At 48.6% G+C, this 19707-nt stretch overlaps 1 protein-coding gene and 1 long non-coding RNA gene across 3 annotated transcripts in view; one reads left to right on the top strand and one right to left on the bottom strand.

Annotated features, from left to right (window-relative positions):
* The window catches only part of CK137956 (cDNA sequence CK137956), a 60711-nt gene that overhangs the window by 38777 nt on the left and 2227 nt on the right, over positions 1-19707 (bottom strand). Inside the window, exon 1 of one of the 2 annotated variants that reach the window (NM_001134733.1) lies at positions 4153-4473. The exons of the other annotated variant lie outside the window; for it this stretch is intronic. Coding sequence (NP_001128205.1) covers positions 4153-4466 — 314 coding nt within the window. The 5' untranslated portion in view covers positions 4467-4473. Of the gene's footprint in view, positions 1-4152; positions 4474-19707 lie in introns of those variants that run through there. 2 annotated transcript variants of the gene reach the window in all.
* Gm38571 lies at positions 4761-6082 on the top strand. The gene is made up of 3 exons (XR_868176.2): positions 4761-5343; positions 5654-5783; positions 6062-6082. It is a non-coding gene; the product is annotated as a predicted gene, 38571 (long non-coding RNA).

Below are 19707 nucleotides of genomic sequence, written 5' to 3' on the forward strand. Positions count from 1 at the left end.
CTTGTAAGACCTCACCAGCCTGATTCAGGTGTCAGCTGGTGTCGTGTCCCCATTCATAGAGGCCCTCCAGCCACACCATCTTTCCCAAAACTCATATCAAACTCCCAGGGTCTTTGCGCTTGCTGTGTCTCCCTCTCCTCCACCTAGATGAGTTTTCTAGGATTGTCAGCTGTTTGCTGGCATCTGAGACTTAGCCCAAAGGACCCTACTCTTCGTCCTAACAGGTCTCCTGCTGTTACTCCGTTGGATGCTGTTTTCATCGTGTACTTGATGCCCTCTGAAATTATCCTACAGCTTTTAAATGCTCCTGATTGGTCTCCTCCAGTGAGGATCCTCTCCACATTCTGCAGTTACTATAGATTTGATAAATAAATAAATAAATAAATAAATAAATAAATAAATAAAATTAAAAAAAGACTCACTTTGTTATTTTATGTGGTTCAAAAAAAGTTATCTCCCACCACTGAGCACTGAGCCAGGCACACAGTCACTACTTCATCAATACTTTTTGACTGAATAAATGAACTCCTTTGTGCTCATAGAGCAAACTCGGCACGAAAAGGAAGGTGACTGTGGTGTCAATCATCACTAACAGGGATAAACAATGCAGAGAGGAGCCCACTAAGCAGGGACTGGTTCCACCCATCTACCTGCACTTGGTTCTGGGGACCCCATTGTCATGAATGAGTACCAGCAATATAAAGAGGAATCCAACAAATGAGTCAGTGAAAGCATAAAAGAAAAAAGTGTAAAGACAAAAAAAAATATATATCCAGGGAGGGATCTGCTGCTGTCCTTTATCCTCTAAAGCACCGCAGAGAGGAGAGCATTAATTCTGGAGCCCCAAAGGAAGAATGCACATCATTCGTGATGGCAATGGATTTCAGCTGTCGGGAAAGCAAGCCCCTTTGAGAGAGTCCCCAGCTTTGGACATGGCATTTCTCCATCTGGGAGAGGATGCAGATGGCCACTTGACAAGAGGAACAAGGGAGTGACTCAGGTGGTTCAGGGTGGCCTCCAAGACCTCATGCCCAGGTTTCTGTGACATACAGGGACAGGGGCAAGAGAATTTTTTCTGGGTACTGGAGAAGACGGCTCTGTGGCTAAGAGTACTGGGTGCTCTTTCAGAGGACCCAGCTTCAATTCCCAGCACCCATGTGACAGCTTATAATTGTCTGTAGCTCCTGATTGAGGGGATCCCAAGCCCCCTTCTGGCCTCTGTGGGCACCAGGCACATGTGTGGTACATAGACATAAACACACATATTTTAAAAATCTTGAAAATTTGTGGATAACAAGATTCAATAACTTGCTTAGCTATCATGAAAAGACACCACCAAAGCCAGCTATACAGAAAAGGCAGGAAAAGGCTGATAGGCAGGTGTCTCGTGGCCTGAACACACACGCCACTGTGGCATGCTCTCTGGTTTTAAAGTCTCTCAGGGGTCACTTAGAACTTATCTAGGGGTTCCTAGCTAAACTATTGCACAGAGATGCCTCATGTTTTAGGGGAAGATGGCCACCCTTGTCACAGCAGGGCCAAGTTGGTCCAGTACTATATTTCTGAAACCCCACCTTTTCTTAAGAATAGAACCTCAGACCCCAGAGAGAAACTTCTTCACATCTCAGCCTACTCCTCTATAATAAAGTATTTTAAGATCTGGGAGGCTGGAAGTTTGAGCTCATCCTGGCATGTATAATGAGTTCCAGGACAGTCTGGGCTGCATAGTGAGAGCCTATCTCAAGAAAACAAACAAATAACCGAGGTTGGGTCTCATTTAAAGAGGGGGAGAGGAACAGTTAAAACCAGAACAGTACAGTTTGGTAATTATGGAAATTTATATCTACACACACTTGGACTCTCACTACCTCAGGCAAAAACTGCAGGGTTTACAGAAATTATAACTGCTGTCATTAGAATGAGTTTATCAATCCTATTTACCAGCAGGACCCTAGAACAGTCCTCCTGATTTGCCACCTCCAGCCACCCCTACCCTCACCCCCACTCAGCAGACAAGGAAACCAAAGCTCAGATCGATCTCACAGCCAGCACAGGGCTGGACCTGGTTATCACAGTCTCAGGTTCTAAAGCCAGCACTGGGCTGGACCTGGTTATCTTTCGTTCCAAGAAGCAGCTGCTAGCTCGCTCTCTGGCCCACTCACTGTGTTCTACTGGGTGGATAGCGATACAATTAGAATGTGGTCTATTCATCTAAGTCAGCAGATTCCCACATCTCCTCTCAGAACTCTTCCAAGTGCAACTGTACTCAGAACTCCAGTTAATAAAGCTGACAAACACCTAAAGAACTCAGGCTGAAACGAGTGCAAGTGTGAGCGTGTATGTGTGTGTGTGTGTGTGTGTGTGTGTGTGTGTGTGTGTGTGTGTGTAGGTGTAGAAGAGAACTGTCCAGCCAAGAGCCCACTTGACTCCAGGGAGGCTCTCTGAAGGCTCCTGGGATCGTGGAGCACAACACCAAAACCCTAGATGAAGCCAACTAAGTAGCCTCCCCTCCCCCAAATTAGATGAACTCCACATTAAGGCAGCCTTGTTTGTATAATGCATCTTTCATTTCTTTGTTTCCCATCACATTCAGCCCTCGTTATCAACTCAGAGGTGGACAAGGCAGGGCGCATCATCCTTAATTTGCAGATGAGGAATTCAAAGCCAAATGGAGAGAAGCGACCGGCCAGAGGTATTCCAGGTCAATTTCCGGCCAAGTGCAGACTGGAAGTAGAGTCTGTCTCCATGAATTCGGTGTGACCTGGCAGGGAAGGGGCTATCTACTGGAAATTGCTGCTGACCTTTGATCCAGAAAGTGGACAATCAGCTACTTGGCCACTGAGAGAGCTGAGTGTAGCCCCAAGGTTCCCTGTGCCAAGGCACTGTCCCAAAGCAGATGGCAGTGAACGGGGCAAAGGAGCCCAGTGCCACTGAGCAGACTAGCCACAGGATTCTGGCTGTAGAGAGGCCATTTGCATCGGAGCCGGGTCCTGCTGAGCACAGGGCAGAGGAGGCAGGAGCAGGCAGCATGCCTTCCGCCTTCATCTGCAGCAAGCAAAGGCGCTTGCAAAGGGACTGCTGCAGCAAGAGCAGACCTGAGCATCAGCTCGACTTTGCTTTCCACCTCAGTGATGCTTAGAGAGCCCTGAAACCAGAGGCAGCTGATAAATGCCTGGATGATGTGCCCCCCCCCCCCCCACACACACACTGCAGAGCATCTATGAACTGAGTCGGAGCATGTGTTGAGGGCAGACAACACTTAATTATCACTTAGGCTTTAATTAGCACTTAATTATTAACACTTAATCCATCTGTAAAATGGGGACACTAATACCTGTTTCATAGGGATGCTGGGAGGATTAATTAATGCGTGCAGCCCACTTTGAAGATGCAGAGCCTTGGAAGAGTACTCAGCAGCGGCATTAATCACCACAGCTGATGCACTCCTTTTCCTAATGAGATCCTGTCTTCCTCTATGCTCCTTCCTCTCCTTTCCAATGGCTGTCTCCTCAACTTTTCCCTAGTACTGAAACACTTAGCTCTGTGTTTCCCCGACAGGCAGGGGATTTCCCATTTGGGAAACCGGCTATTTACAGCCATCTTCCGCACTTTAATTTTCTATTATGTCCTCTGAATATGTCAATGCCTTCCCAGTAAATATTTTGATGTGCGCTCTTGCAGTAGCTCTGTGGATGCTGAATGGGACAGCTGCTCTCTGTATTAGGGGATTCCAGATGTGGTTTCCAACCACCAGGATCATCTGTGCCAATGCCTGGACTTTTCTTGGGAAAGGGCTAAAGATCATCTAGCTGCCTCTGGGGGCAGTAGTGAGTCACCTAACCCTTAGGTTGGCAATAATGCTCCTGCAAAGACCCCAGATCTTTATCTTAGCCACGTATGTCTTTAGAATGAAAAATGTCTCCTTAGGCGCTGAAAAAGAAGCTGCCAGGAATGGTTTCTTTCCTCCCGTCTGGAACTTCAGGACCTTGGCCAGCTCCTCCGACCGAAAGTGACTCGAGATTACAGAAATGGGGATGGGGAGGAGATATGTGTGCAGGGCTTAACACTGGGCCAGAGCATTTCAACCCAAAGTCAGACTTCATTTCCCCTTTCTCCCTTTCTTGATTATCAACCAAACAGGGGACTACTCACTCTTCTTGGAAGCTGACAGCTGCGGTCACGGGAGCAGAGTGCTTCTCCAGCGAGGTCCTGGGCTGCAGGGATTCTGGCAAGCCCTGAACTCGCTTCCAGATGTCATGGCAAATCTTGTCTAAGCTATCCTGGGGTGTGTCCTGGTGGATCCAGACATATCTGGGGAATGGCCCCAGGGCGGAGGGACGCTTGGCCACGAGGGCTGAGGATGGAGGGAGCCCATTTCCGCTGGCCATCCTCTTTCTTTCTTTCCGGAAGCCCCTTTGTCCACCCAGGGCTGGGAGACAAAGGGACTGTGGTCCACCAGCCCTCATTCACCAGAAAGGGAGCTGAAGACAGGGCCGGGGAAGTAGTCAGTTCTGGCTGGCTGTTGCTCCAGCCAAGGGATGGGTTTCAGAGGCCTTTGGATGGGGTAGGGATGAGGGGTAGAGGGCAACTTTCTTTTGGGGAGGGGGGCTTAAGTTGACTTGTTTCTATTTGCTCTTTCCTGGCTTTTGCCCCCCTCCCCCTCTCCCGTAGAAGAAAATATTTAAAAGTCAACAAAAACCAGTAACTTAGTAACCGTGGAATGCCCCGGAACTCAGGAACCAAGCGCCTGGGCGGGCAGAATGACATCTGGGAACGACTGGAGGGGAGGACTGGCTCTCCCCACAAAACCCAGCACTCCCCAGTTGTGACACCCCTGTGACACCTTTCAGGGCCTGGGACTCCTTTCAGGGCCTGGGAATCAGCCCATTCTAGCCTGCCAAGCCACCAGAAGGGCAGGATAAGGGTCAGACACTACACTAGACTGGGAGGGGGCGGGCCATGGGACTGTCTCCTCCTGCCTTCCCTAAGGTTCGGTGTACACGGAGGGCTAACGGCCCTCGACCACTGCAGGTCCTGGCTTTAGCTCTCCCGACTGCCCCCTTCTGTCCCTCTCTCTGCTACTGCTGCTCTGCCTCCCCAAAAAGAGATCTCCAATGCGGTGCTGTGCTAGTAGTCAGTCGGCCTGGCCCAGGTCCTCAGCAAACACTTGTCGTGTCCCCGCGCAGAGCTGCGACCCGCACCGCAGAGGGTCCCAACCCTTAAAAGGGCTCCGATTGGGCAGGGCAGGCCCGGGCGGGGTCAGCGGATTTGCGTGTCAGTCGCTCCCACACTCCTGCCGTCGAGAGCTGGGATTCTTTCAGTGGGTTCAAGCGCAACGGCTGGGTGCGTGGGAAGTCGTGGGAGGGCGGCACGGGCCGGGCGTTCGTCTCCTAAGACCCGCAGGTGGAGTGGGGGCGGGGTGCAACTGGCAAAACCCCAGGGAGCTTCCTCTTAGAAGGAAGTTTCCATCTCATTTCCATTTCACCACTGCATACAACCTCAGAGGTTGTCTAGAAGTGGGGGACCCTGCCCCTTTGTCCGCTGGCTTTAATCCTAACTGCCATCCCCTGAGAACACCTAAGGCCGAGGGCTGGCTTCAAACCTGATCTTGTTCGCTCTCGCGAGCTCGTACTCCTTTTCATTCGGCGCACAGGATGGGAGGAAACTGAGTCTCCAAGTTACAAATGGCTGTGTCCTGAGTTCAAGAAGCGAAGCTCGGGACTAGACATGATTTCATGCCCATGGCTAGCTCCCAAGCTGGATCCAGCACCAGGCAGGCAGAGGTAGGGTTACAAATCACACCTTTTACTAGGGATCGGTAGTCGCCCCCACCCCCTCCAGAGAAAAGCTTCACCTTTGAGAAAGCCTGACCTTGCCAGGTATTCCCTGGTCCCCCAAAGCCAAAGCCATGGTTACATTTTCCCACCCTGGAAAACAGTGTGGGAGGTGGAGAAAGAAGCAGTAGAGGCAGATAGCCTTGGACTGGAGAAGCCAGTCACAGTGATTTGATCATCACTGTATTTCTTTGCTGTGTGACTTGAGTTTCTTCTCATTCTTCCAGAATTCATGCCCCCCCCCCCCCGCCCTTCTGTACCAGGTAAGCTACTCAGCACGGGAGAAGCAAGATGATGGAGGAAAACCGGGTGCTTCCTCTCACAGACCCATAATCTGACCGAGGGAGGTGTATTATTAACACAAACAGCCAGAAACAGTGATTACAGATGGACCTAAGAGCTGCTGCACAGCAAGTGGTTATGCAGCTCGGTGATTATTTGTGCTGGGTGTGGTGGCACACACCTGTAATCCCAGCACTCAGCACTCGGAAGACTGAGGCAGGAGGATTTCAAGTTCCAGGCTAGCCTGAGCGACATAGTGAGCCCCATCACATTCGTAGCACACGGTAGGGGTGGGCACTCAATAAATGCACGTTGGATAAACTAACGGTACACTGTATATAAAGCGTCTGGCACACTGTAGGTGCCCACTACATAGTTTTGCTCTTTACCGAGGGGGCGAATTCCTGGAAATGTTGACTCTTGAGTTTTGCAAGCCGGAGAGCTTCATTCCTTTTTGGTTTTCATTTATGAAATTGAAGATGTGCTCCTTTGGGGAAAATTCTGAGGACCTAGACTGAATAAAATTATAGTTAAGAATGTAGAAAACCTTTTAAGATAGTGTATTTAAAGGAGAAGTGATCACTTGTGATGAAATATTAATAGTTCTGAAAATGTCACTCAGTGTTTGTGCCGCTTGGCATTTGGTTGGCTAACACCCATGCTTAGAGTACAGTGCCAAGGCCTTGCACTGCCCAGGCCACAGGATTCAGGAAAGCCGGCTGGCTCACCTCTCCTCTGCTTTCTCTTCCCCTGAACAGGGAACCAGGCAGGCACTGGGGAACTAAATCAGAGAGAACAGAAAAAAAGAAAAAAAAAAGAAAAAAAGAAAAGAAAAAGGAAGACAAGCAAGGGTAGGGAACAAAGACAGAGGTAGCTTTCTCGGAGCAGGCTTCTGAAAAAGATGCAGAAAATCCTTAAGTGCTGTCTTTAAAACTGCATAAAGCTACAGCGGATGTGAGTGCCACCAGCCACACAGGGTTATTGAAATTTTAATTGTATTTTAACATATGCTTAAAAATTCAGTTCTTGGGCCAGAAAGAAGATGGCTTAATAGATAGAGTACTTGCTCCATAAGCAGGAGGTCCTGGGTTTAGATCCCCCCAAAAGGCACATAAAGAAGCCAGGCAGCCCCACACACCTGTATCCTCAGCACTAGGGAGGTGGAGACAGGAGACTCCCTGGGTGTCCTGGAAAGCTTGCTCTTAGCTCCATACAAATTAGAGTTGTCTGAGAAGAGAGAATCATAATGGAATAATGGAGAAAAATACCTCCGTACGATAGTACGGTATGTATGATACTTCCTATGGGCAAGTCTGTGGGGGCATTTTCTTAATTAGTGACTGATGTGGAGGGTCAAGCCTACTGTAGGTGATATAGCACCTAGGCTGGAGGTCCTGAGGTGTATAAAAACCCAAACTGAGCAAGCCAGGAGGAATAAACCAGTAAGCAGCACTCCTCCTTGGCCTCTGCATCAGCTCCTGTTTCCAGGTTTCTGCCTTGAGAACCTGCCCTGACTTCCTTTGATGGCAGACCATGATGTGGAACTATAAATGGGAATAAACCCTTCCCCAAGTTGCTTTTAGTTATGGTGTTTTATCCCAGCACCACCCCCTGAGGGGGGTAGTGGCTGGACAGCCAGTCTAGTGAAATCAGTAAGCGCCAAGGTCAGCAAAAGACCCTGTCTGAAAAAATTAGAATAGTAGCGAAAGGAACCCAACGTGTTGACCTTTGACCTCCACACATGCATATACACACATAGGAACATTTACACACACACACACACACCCCTATTTCAATAAAATAGGGAAAAATGGTTCTATGCTAGGCACATCTCCAGTGCTCAAGAGCTACCTCTGTCTGGGGTAACCATGTTGGATGGCACAGAGAGCATCCTACAAGACACGTGGACTCTAGAGTCAAATTACTTGGGTTCACATTAAGATTTCATTAGGTTTTGAGTTGTCTGTCGCCAGAAACTGAGGTGAGCTGCTATGTCCTTTAGCATGTTGGTTTGTTACGGCCCTCACACTCTCTGCTTACTACGGAGAACTTTACTTCCTAATAGTTCTACAGGCTAGAGGTTCAAGACAGAGGCGTCAGTGGTTGTGGGAAGTTTGATGATGTGGCTGTCTTTACTCGGAAGTTTGATCATCAATTTTAATTGCCAACTTGACATTAATCTAGAACCATGTGGGAAGGAAGTGTTGGTGAGAGATTGTCTACATGACTGTGGCTTGTGGGCAGGACTGTGAGGATTTAGGTAACCAATATTGGTTATGTTCATTGAGATGGGAAGTCCCACCCACTGTGGGCGGCACCATTCCCTATGTAGGGGATGCTGAATTGAGTAAGAGGTAAGAGTGGAGAACATGGGCTATGTGCAGGAGGTCACTGTTTCCCACTCTTGACTGTAGATGTAATGTGACTAGCTGCTTCAGGTTCCTGCTTCCTTGGCATCCATCCCCTCAGAAATGGGTTACCACCAACAATTGTGAGCAAAATACATTCTTTCTCCCTTAAGTGGCTTTTGTCTGGGTATTTTATCACAGCAACTGTAAAGAAACTAAGACAGGATCTCTTACCCTCAAATTTAGAGACACCTTCTCCCTTGTTTTCACAGAGGTGCTCTCTGTACATGATTCTGTCTCAAACTCCTTTTCTTAAAAGAGGCTGGGGGAGGTGGCTTGGCTGGTAAAGTGTCATGCAAGCACTGGGACTTGCTTTGACCTTCAGAACCCATGTGAGAAAGCTGGACAGAGTGGTACTAGCCTGTAATCCCAGTGCTGGGGAGGCAGAGAGAGTGGCGCTGGTGCTGGATGCTCTACTACGAAGTGACTGTCTAACACACAGTAACTGCTAGGACAGCACCTGGCACAGAAGAGTCCTACCAAAGCACTTTTGGTTGCTTTATTTTTTTATTACATTGAAATGTATGATACTAGAATTTCTGAACCACAGCTTCTAGGCTAAGTGTAGCGAGAGAGAATTTTAACTGTACTGGGGAAATCATCATATAAACCTCTCCAGACAGTGATTTATTTTGTGTGTGTGTGTACATCTTGGTGTGTGTGTGTACATCTTGGTGTGTGTGTGTGTGTGTGTGTGTGTGTGTGTGTGTGTGTGTGTATGTGTTGCATGTGTGTGAACATCTGTGTGTGTGTGTGTGTATGTTTATGTTACATGTGTGTGGACACCTCTGTGTGTGTGTGCATGTTGCATATGTTTGGACACCTCTCTCTCTATGTGTGTGTGTGTCATATGTATGTGTATGTGTGCGTTTGTGTAGAGGCCAGAGATTGACTTCAGGTGTCTTCCTTAAGTCCTCTCCACCTTGTTTACTGGGGCAGGGTCTCTCTCCCAACCAAGAGCTCTTCTTGTGGGCTAGCCTAGCTAGCAGCTTTCTCATGCTTGTGCAGCAAGCATTTTATGCACTTGGACGCCTCCCCCACTGGCTGCACTTCTGCACCCCAGCCATGAGCCCCCACAGTGCAAGGCACAAGGATTAGGGGAATCCTATACCCTAGACAGATTTAAGCATTCCACCAGTGCATGGTGGCACGGAGCAGGATGACACTGAACTAATTCCAGCGCCCAGGGAGTTAGTTATGTTCCCTTGGAAGCCAGGACTGGTGGAGGTGCAGAAGACAGAGTGCTGAACAAGACAGGCTTGGCTTCTGCTGGTTTTTTTTTTTAAGGACTTGAAACCTGGCATTGATCATCATAGACACCATTTCATTTATGAAGTATTTAAACTTGGAAAAGTTCTTAAATTCTCTGTTACTTTGACTATGACCCTGGGCAGTTTGTTTCACCCCCCTCTGTGTTTCAGTTGGCTTCCCTACAAAATAGATGCAATAAAAACACTGGCCTAAGAGAGGTGTTTGGTGCCAGTTGAGACGACGTGTGTGTGTGTGTGTGTGTGTGTGTGTGTGTGTAGAGCCCAGAAGTCAGCTTGGTGAACACAGCGATTCCAGTGACTGTCCACGGAAGGTTTCTGCTTTCTTCCACCTTCCTACCCTTTTCCCAATTCCTTTTTAATTTTCTAAGAAAACAAAAGTGAAAACCCATGGCCCTGTGTAGTCCAAGGTCAAGCTTCTGACCCTTTGGACCCCAATTCCCAAAGCTTTGCTGGGGTTACAGGCGTGCACTGCCACTTCTGGTTTATGCAGTGCTGGAAATCGCATCCAAGGTTTTGTGAATGTTAGGTAAGCTCTGCCAAACGTACCAAATCTCTCCAGCCCCAATGCTCTTGGTTTGGAATCAGAAAAACCTCAGGGGAAGGCAGCACTCCTAACCACCCTCCAGCCAAAGGCTCCTTCCGCATCTGACTCTCAAATGTGGCTAGGTTACAAAACTCAGGAGAGTGGGCATGGCCTTTTTAAAAATCTTAATGGACCATACAGTACAGCTCCAAATACTTAACCTAGCATGAAATAAAGGGAAAAAAAGATCCAGAAAGCCAGCTGTCAAGAGGCTGAGACAGAAGGGTCTCTCCAAGTTTGAAGCCAGCGTCATTTACAAAGTGAGTTCCAGGCTAGCCAGAGCTACATAGTAAGACCCAAGACCCTGTCTCAAACAAACAAACAAACAAACAAACAAACAAACAGGAAACCAAGAAAATAAAAATAATCAGAAACCCAAGCCATACCCAACCTCTTCCTCATCTGACATGACTAAGCCTACATACTTCTCACAATAAATATACACTTTTATACTCTTCAAGTATAAAAGAACATTGCAAAGCTCTTTTGCCATTTTGCTTTTGAAATATTTTTGGCCAGGGGTAGTTCATTTAATTTATGATCAACTGCAGTTTCTCCCCAATGTTGGTGCCTATGCAGGAAATCTTGTGCAGAGAAAAAACTCTAACCTATAAATCCTTATCAAATGTAATTAAATCTTTATGCCTACCAAATTCAACAGTTAATGAAGTTGACATAATGTTATACTTTGCATTTAATTAAATATTTACTGATTTCCATGTTGCCATTTTCTTCTTTTTATTGTGAGGCTAATAAAATTTCCAAGCCTCAAATTCTTTTGGCAGTTCTTAAAAATCTCTGAAGACTACCCCCACCCCACCCCCCACTGCCATTTCCTTCATATCTAAAAGAGTCAAAATGCCCAGAGGTGGGTCTGGGATGTCTGAGGACTTCAATTTTTTTTGAGGTAGAAAGAATGAGAAGAAAGACGTTGATGCCATCTTGTCTTAGCTGCGGAAGAAGGCTGTAGAATAGCAAGCCATTTCCATACACACAGTGTTTTGGAAGCAAGGCTATGTGACTGGGCACCATCTGTCTCCAGGCAATATCACCCAGTAATTCCTTACTACTGGCCCTGTGGTGGGGGGTTATTTCTCCTAACTGCCTCCTTTCTGCCCACGGGTGAGGAGGTAGGTAGGAGCTTGAAAGGTAGCAACTGAGGCATTTGAGTTAAAGAGGCTCCTCTCTTACTTGCTCTGTTTTGGGATTGCTCTGGTGTGCCTTTATATGCAAAGGGACACAAATATACAAGCAGTTAAGGGGATTTTTGAATAGGGAAATGCAGGCTGGGGATATTTTAGCACAGGGGTGGAGCTTTTGCCTTGCATGAGTGAGGCCCTAGGTTCAATCCTCAGTACTAAAACCAACCAACCAACCAACCAACCAACCAACCAACCAACCAACCAACTAACCAACCAACCAACTAACCAACCAACAACAAGCAACAAATAAAAAACTGGTGCCAGATGTATCTAATATTCCCATTATAATGTCTGGCCCTCAGTACAAGTAAATCGATTATTATTAACAATTATTATGAACCATTTTGTAAAAACAGCAGTCTATGGAGAACTGCACTTAAAGTTGGGGTAAAGAAAGGCCATGGTTTGTGAATGGAAAAAAAATAATTATAAAAGGAAAGGACATGACTTCTCTTGAGTGTGGTGGAGGAGAAAGTTTATTATAGATATGTAGGAGAGCATGGTCAGACACGGGGATATCTGGCAAAGTACAGCACTCTCATGACCCTTTGGTCATGTGAGGAGATGGGCGAGGACAGTGAGGGGAACCCAGTGCAACAGCCAGGAGACCCAAAGGGAGTAAGTGTGAAAAGATCAGGTAACCAAAAGGGTTGATTATATGGAGAAGAACCGCTGGGGAAGGGCAGCCTAGCCCCTGGACTGGAGAAGTTTAGGGTACATTTGCCAGGAGGGCCCTTTAACAGGTAGGACTGCGGGATACAGGGAGAACCAGGAGGCCAGCATCCACTTTGATAAGTTAAATAGGCACCTCAGCAGTTTAGCCTGGGTTTGAAACCTAACAGTTGGCAGAAGTAACTTGCAAGGGTGGCCCAATAACACAACAAGGCTGGCTCATTACCCCCTCCCCCAGTTATGCTAACCATCAGGCGACTTCTATGGGTACTCTATAGGAGATCCCTGCTGGGTTGGCTAGGTTATGCCTAGTTTATGAGGGAAGAGGAAACCTCAGTTGAGAAAATGTCCACACCTGATTGGCTCGTGGAGCCTTTTCTTGATTGATAATTAATGGGGGGGGGGAGGGCCCAACTCTTTGTGGATGGTGCCCCTCCTTGCCTGCTGGTCCTGGGTGTTAGAAGAGAGCAGGCTGAGCAAGCCTTGGGGAGCGAGCCAGGAAGCAGCAGTCCTCTAAGATCTCTGCATCAGCTCTCCCTGTGTTGCTGCCCTGACTTCCCTCAGTGCTGAGGAGTGATCTGAAGTGGTGGGTGAATTAAACCCCCTTCCTCCCCAGTTGTTTTGGGTCATGGTGTTTTATCACAGCAGTAGAAATGCTAAGTGAGCCACCAGGTAGGAACTTTCGTGCTTTAAGTCTCCTGTCTCAACTGCGGCATGGAGCCATTGGTCACCAATATGCAATCCTTCCAAACCTCTCCCAACTCACTGCTGAACTCCTCTTGGCAAGGCAGCTTTTGGATTTACAAGTACAACACTTGGCATTGCAGAGTAAAGCCCACACTGACTCTATTGGAAGAAGGCAGGAAGAGCCGCTGCTTTCAGGCCCCTGAACTGTGTGCTGGCATGGAGGTAATAAGATAATAAAGCCAGGTATCCCTACTTGCAAGCCAAAGAAGAGAAACAGATTTTTTTTTATTTTATTTAATTAATTAATTTATTTTATTTTATTTTCCGACAGCAGAAAGCACACATCTTCATCTGCAGAGACAGAGTCTTTCCTGGAAATAACCCTAAGCATGAATTTATCATGAGTCCTTGTATAAAGGACACTGAGTGACATAGTGGGCAATATATTCAATTCTGCTTTCATAAAGGACAGAAATGCTGTTAAGTTGGTCAGTTTCTCATGTCAGGGCTCTCTGAAGACTGAGAGTGTAACATGAAGTCATGATTCAGGGAAGGCATTTCTTTAAGAAATCCGGCCAATGAAGTCTAGGGAAAGGACAGTGAGCCAATTTCACAAATACTACCACCGAGAACCTTCTCAGCATCCGCCCCTCTGTTCATCCATCCATCCATCTGGATGTCCATCCTCCTATCCAGCCAGGAGTCCATCTGCCCTCAATCTACTCCTCCACACACTCCTCCAAGTTCATGGAATGTCCACTGTCTTAAGTTAATTTTCTCTTCCGGTGCTAAAATACCCCAGTGAAGACAATGTAAAGAGGGAGGATTAGCCACACTCTGGGAAAGCTGGCAAGTCGGGTCAGGCTAGAAAGCCCCAAGGCCTGCCCCAAGCCACACACTTTCTCTGACAAGGAGCCACTTCCTAAAGGTTCCACAGCCTTCTCAGCCTGAGACTAAGAGTTCCAGGATGTGAACCTTCGTGGGGCATTTTACCTTTCAAGCTCCAAACTCCACCAAGGCCCCTGATAGGCACTGGTGAAGATTGCTTGAACACTCTCAAGTCTGCACTAAGTTTTGAAGGGTGAATAAGAGAAAGACAGATGCAGGGGGGGCGGGGTGGGCATCCCAGGTCGATGCACACAGCCCTGAAGGAAGGTTGCCAGCAGGAGCTGCGAAGGCCTCCAAGGGGCGGAGCAAGGTGTTCAAGAACATGGGAACCGAAAATCCAAGCCTGTCTAGACAAAGACGGACAATGAAGACCCTTGCTGGGAGGGCTTAGCAGAAAGTTGGATTTCACCCTGAAGACTCACAGAATGCTCAGGGAGGGCAGGTAGTTGGTGTTTGAAAAGATAACTGACAAGAAAGAGCCAGGCGAGAGCAGACGAAGGGCACCCTTGGCATGGTTGGGCTTACACCGAAGGGCAGATAATGGAGTCTTGGTCGAGATCCTCGAGGTGTTAAGGAGCTGTTAAAATCCTCTGGTTTTCGAAGACTAATGATCCGGTAGACATGGACCCCAGGTGAGAGAGTCCACAGTGACCCTCCAGGCGTCTGGTTCTTCGGGGTCTACGTGGGTGTGGACAATGTTTCCTGAAAAGGAGGACTGAACTGAAATTAGAAATGAGTTCTGTCTGAGCAGGCTGGTAGGGAAAGTCTCCTTGGGTCATACAAGCCCCGAGAACTCAAGAGGTGAGGTAAAGTGTGTGCCATCATGAACTTCCAGTCAGCCTGGGTAATAGCAGATGAGAAGCTGACCATTGTAGAGCCCGGGGCCTCACAGACTGCCTTCTCTCAGGTCCACAGCTTGGTGCGGCATCTTTCCATTGTATCTTACCTCCCTGCACTGGTCACTCTGCACGCTTCTAGAAAGTGCTGCTACTCACCCGGGAACCCCGCCTTGGCTGAGAGTAGAGCTCGTCTTGTTTCCACCCCACCCCACCCTTCTAGTAGCATAATTAACTGTGCTTTATTGTCAAACTCTTCTTAATAAACCATCACCCAAGTAAGGGCAGGAACCACGGTGGGGGAGGGGGATGTCTTCTTTTGCTCTTGCTTCCTTGGGCCCTAGCACGGAGCCCAACACATAAAGGAATACTTGTGGCATGAATGGATGAGTGAATGAATGGACTGCCTAGGAAAACAGAGAAAACAAAGAAAGCTATTCCAGAGCTATAACAGCCCCCAGTCACTTGCTGGCTTACTGCTATTAAAGAGTATTTTACACAGGGTGGTCCAGGATGGGTGTTTCTTGTGGACTAGTGAGTTTTCCTTCCCATGGTGACTTAGAGAGCCAGACCTTATCTGTCTGTAGTTTAGCCATCCCCCAAATGTTCTACATCCAGTACACCCTTGCTTACATTCCTTTGGCTGGAACCTTGTCTCACAGTACACCCAACTGCAAAGGTGGCTGGGAGATGTAGTCCCACCCGAGCATTCGCTTGTCCCTGACAATCAGCGGTACTGAGTTTGGGTAGGGTCATTATTTGGGGTGGAAGGAGTCTCTGCAGGCATAGTAGGATAATTAGCAGCAACCTTAGCCTCTGTCTCCCAGGTGCCAGTAGCACCAATCAATGTGATAACGAAAAAAAAAAATGTCTGCTCTCGTGGTCAGATGTCCCCTGGAGGGAAAAATTACCCTCTGCTAAGAATCTCTATTTTGGAAACTAGATGTGGTTGCCCACCCACTTTAAGCCCAGCAATCATGAGGTAGAGGCAGGCCAGTGTACTCTGTGAGTTCAAGGCCTGTGAACTCTGTGAGTTCAAGGCAGGCCTGATCTACTAAGTTCCAGGACAGTCAAGGCTGTTACACAGAGAAACCCTGTCTGGGGTAGGGGTAAGGGGTAGCAATCCATGCCTAAAGGGTCATCTCACCCAACAGGGGGGCAGAGTGTCGGGGGGGGGACTATGAAAGTTTACCTGGGGAAGGTGGCATTGAGCTGAGCAGTAGTTAGGAAAGGAAATGATGTTGCAGGCAGGGGAAGTGGTGTGAAGAGGGTAAATGGCTGTTAAGGGGGGGGGGCTTTAAGTAGCTATAATAACCCAGGACAGCCCCCCCCCTTTGCTAGGGATTATGATATGACACAAAAAGGGAAAACAATGATTTGTCTTGTCCCCGACGCGAGCCCTGCTTCTTTCCTTCTTCCAGGATTGGAGATTTTCCCAGAAGAATAGGAAAGTTTGGTGGCCCCAACACTCAGTAACACTGGAGGGTAGCATGATCTCTGGCCGGGCTCACTTCTTCCTCTGTATTGTGGAGCTGGGTGGAGCTGGGTGTGAGTCCTCCTGGGCTATTCATCCATGACTCTGTCCTAACGGCACCAGCAGCACCAGCCTCACCTCAAGAAATCCTCTGATTGTCTAATCACACTCAAGACTAGAACCCCATCCTCAGCCACTCGAGCCTTCCTTCTGTGCACAGCCCTGGCTCCAAATTCCCTCTTCAGGCTCTGCAGACTCACTCCTCATAGCTGAGCATCCATCCATATCCACCCTAGCCCTCACAGGGCACCCTCACAGGGGACACTCACAGGGGGCCCTCACATTGCGCCCTCACAGGGGACCCTCACAGAGCGCCCTCACAGAGGACCCTCATATGGGACTCTCACAGGGCACCCTCAGAGGGGACCCTCACAAGGCATCCTCACAGGGGACTCTCATAGGGTGCCCTCACAGGGGACCCTCACAGAGCACCCTCACAGGTTGCCCTCACATGGGACTCTCACAGGGCACCCTCAGAGAGGACCCTCACAGAGGACCCTCACAAGGCGCTCTCACAGGGGACTCTCACAGGGGACCCTCAGAGAGGACCCTCACAGGGCTAGAGCACCCACTACCTGCCCCACCCCCACCCCACTCTCATTCTCTCTCCCTGAGCTTTAAAAGACTTTTTTATTTTCTTTTTGGGTCAGAATGAAAATTTCAGGGCACCCAGACCACAGTCCTTACTTGAATCAAGCTGAGCTCTCCAAAGCATCAGGCTTTGTTTTCTTTCTAAAACAAACTCTGATCTTATCTAGATATTAAGCTTATCTTGGCAAGTCACTACACTGCATTGGACTTTTTTTTTCCTTCTCTCTCTCTCTCTCCCTGAAATGTGATATTATGAAGAGACCTTGACCTGGGGCTGCCTATTGCTTATCTGGGGAATGGAAGGGGTGGGCAAAGAGCTGACTCTGGGCTGACAGCCACACTATGCCAGGCTTGAGGGAGGGGGCCTGGAAGACCTCTGGTTCAGCCTCTCTGAAGGTCTCACCATTGCCCCCACCCCTCCAGCCTCGACTTCACCAACGTGGAGCTCAGACAAATGTGGTAGCCTCTGAGTGACCAAGCTTGTCCCGTGTTCCTCTCCTTCCTCTTCATTTCTCATAGAGAGGCCAGAGTACCCGAACAGTTGTGTCACTTGGTTCCAATGGGCTAGAGATAGAAGTATACCTCTGAAATCAGTACTTATCCACCTTCCACAGTAGGCCCTGCTACAGACCCCTGTGATGTTCACATACTATCAACAAACAAACAAACAAATCCAGAAACCAAAGCCAACCAAACAACCCAAAAACAACAAACAAAACCCTCTCTTTTACTCCTTTACCTAGCTCCATGCCTGCCAGCCAGCACTCTACTACTGAGCTCCACCCTCATCCCCAACAGACACCTCCTTACATACGTATTCTGATTGCCATCCATCTATCTGCTGCTCCTCCACCCGAAACGTCCTCCCAACTTGATAGGGACTGAGCTGTGCTCCCACTTCACAAAAGACAAAACTTGATCCCCCTCCCAGCCCCCATTTTTAGTATGTGACTTGGTTTGGAGTTAGAGTTTTTAAAGAGGTGATTAGGTCAAAATGAGACTGTTAGGGTGTGATACTGATCCAAAATGATGGGTCCTTCTGAAAAGGAGGAAGTCTGGATTCCTGTGTGCAGAGAGGGGTGAACAAGGGAAGATGGGAGGAGAAGTCATTTGTATCAACAAGCCATGGAGACCTCAGGAGGAACCAAGCCAGGACCCAAACCCCCGAGATCTTGAGAGGAAATCGTTGCACAAACCACGCAATGGGTAGCTATCTCAGCCCTAGCAAGCAGATATACCTCTTTCCTACTACATAAGACTAAAGTCCAAACCCTCACCAGTCCAGTCCTGGAGATCTGTAGGATCTGCCTCCTGGCTGAGGGGGTGGGGTCCTTCATCTCTGTTAATCTCAGTCCAGCCTTACCCTCTGTAGTGGTCTGAATATGCTTGGCCCAGGGAGAGGCCTTGTTGGAGGAGGTGTGGCCTTGTTAGAGGGGGTGTGGCCTTGCTGGAGGAGGTGTGGCCTTGTTGGAGGGGTGTGGCCTTGTTAGAGGAGGTGTGGCCTTGTTGGAGGGTATGTGGCCTTGTTGGGGGTGTGTGGCCTTGTTGGAGGGGGTGTGGCCTTGTTGAAGGAAGTGAGTCACTGTGGAAGTGGGCTTTGAGACCCTTTTCCTAGATGTGTGGAATGCAGACTCCAGGCTGCAGTCGTGTTAAGACGCAGAACTCTCAGCTCCTCCTGCATCATGTCTGCCTGGACGCTGCCATGCTCCCCACCATGCTGGTAGTAGACTGAACCTCTGAACCTGTATGCCAGCCCCAATGAAATGTCCTCTATAAGAGTGGCCTTGGTCACGGCAATGGAAACTGTAACTAAGACACCCTTTGTCACTTGGAGCCTTCCACAAGGAAGGCCTTGCATGATCCCTCTCTAAAGAAACCCCTCTGCAACTTGATGAATTTTAGGACCATTTTCAGGGTCACGTCAAAGAGGACTTCCCAGACACACCCTGTGAAACTCGCTCCATATTCGCTCTTGTTTCCTTCATCGGGAACCTTAGGCATGTTTGCTTACTTAAATAGCTCCATCAAGTCAAGTGCCATCCACTATCCTGGGTATTTCTTATCTAACACGGCACCCGGACACATAGTAGCGCTCAATGAATATTTGTTGAGTAAATGAATCTTCATTCTCTTCAAGTCCTTATCGTGCATCAAGGTCCAGCCCAGGTCCTCTTTGAATTAGTCTTCTGATATACCAAGTTCAAAGCCCACTTAGTGTGCTGATATGGCTCTATGTGGCATGCCTCTCCATCCGTGGTGATTATAACTGTCTGGCTGTATCAGTTACCTGTGGGTTTCCACCTCTGTTTCCTCCCAAATCGGGACCACACTCTGAGCATCTCCACGGGGCTCACAATACAGCCCAGTGCAGGGCCGCGGAACACAGGAGGCGCTATGTAAACGTGTGCAGACCCAAATAGATCAGAGTAAGCCACAGAGGTGGGAGAAGTGGGTCGTTTTCAGGGATTGAAAGTGTGCTCTGCCTTCCACAGCCCCTAGGAAGGGTGGGGAGACAGTCATAAAGGGCGAGCCTCAGCTGTCGGTTCCAGTCAGAGCTGGTTTCTTTGGTAGGAGAAAATTCCTTGGCTTTGAGCCTCAGAATTATGGAAAAGCCCAGCTGTAGGCTGCAGAGGTCTCGCCACCATTGCAGGTCGTGCCTTTCCCTGGAAGAGAACCCTGCTTAGGAGGGGGGAGAAGGGTCTAGCGTGTACCCTTGGCATGACACAGCCAGCCAGCAACCCCCACTCCCCACCCCTGAAGGCCACAGCACCATATCCTCCCCCACTCTGCAGGGCTGGTGGGAAGACACAGCCAACCTCAGCTAGCTGAGCTCTTTGGGGGCCTGGGCCTGGACAATGAGAAACGAACAGCCCCCTCCTCGCTACCCTAGGCATATAAAGCAGGCCTTTCACTGAGGTT

Source organism: Mus musculus, chromosome 4, assembly GCF_000001635.26.
Source record: "Mus musculus strain C57BL/6J chromosome 4, GRCm38.p6 C57BL/6J".
NCBI lineage: Eukaryota > Metazoa > Chordata > Mammalia > Rodentia > Muridae > Mus > Mus musculus.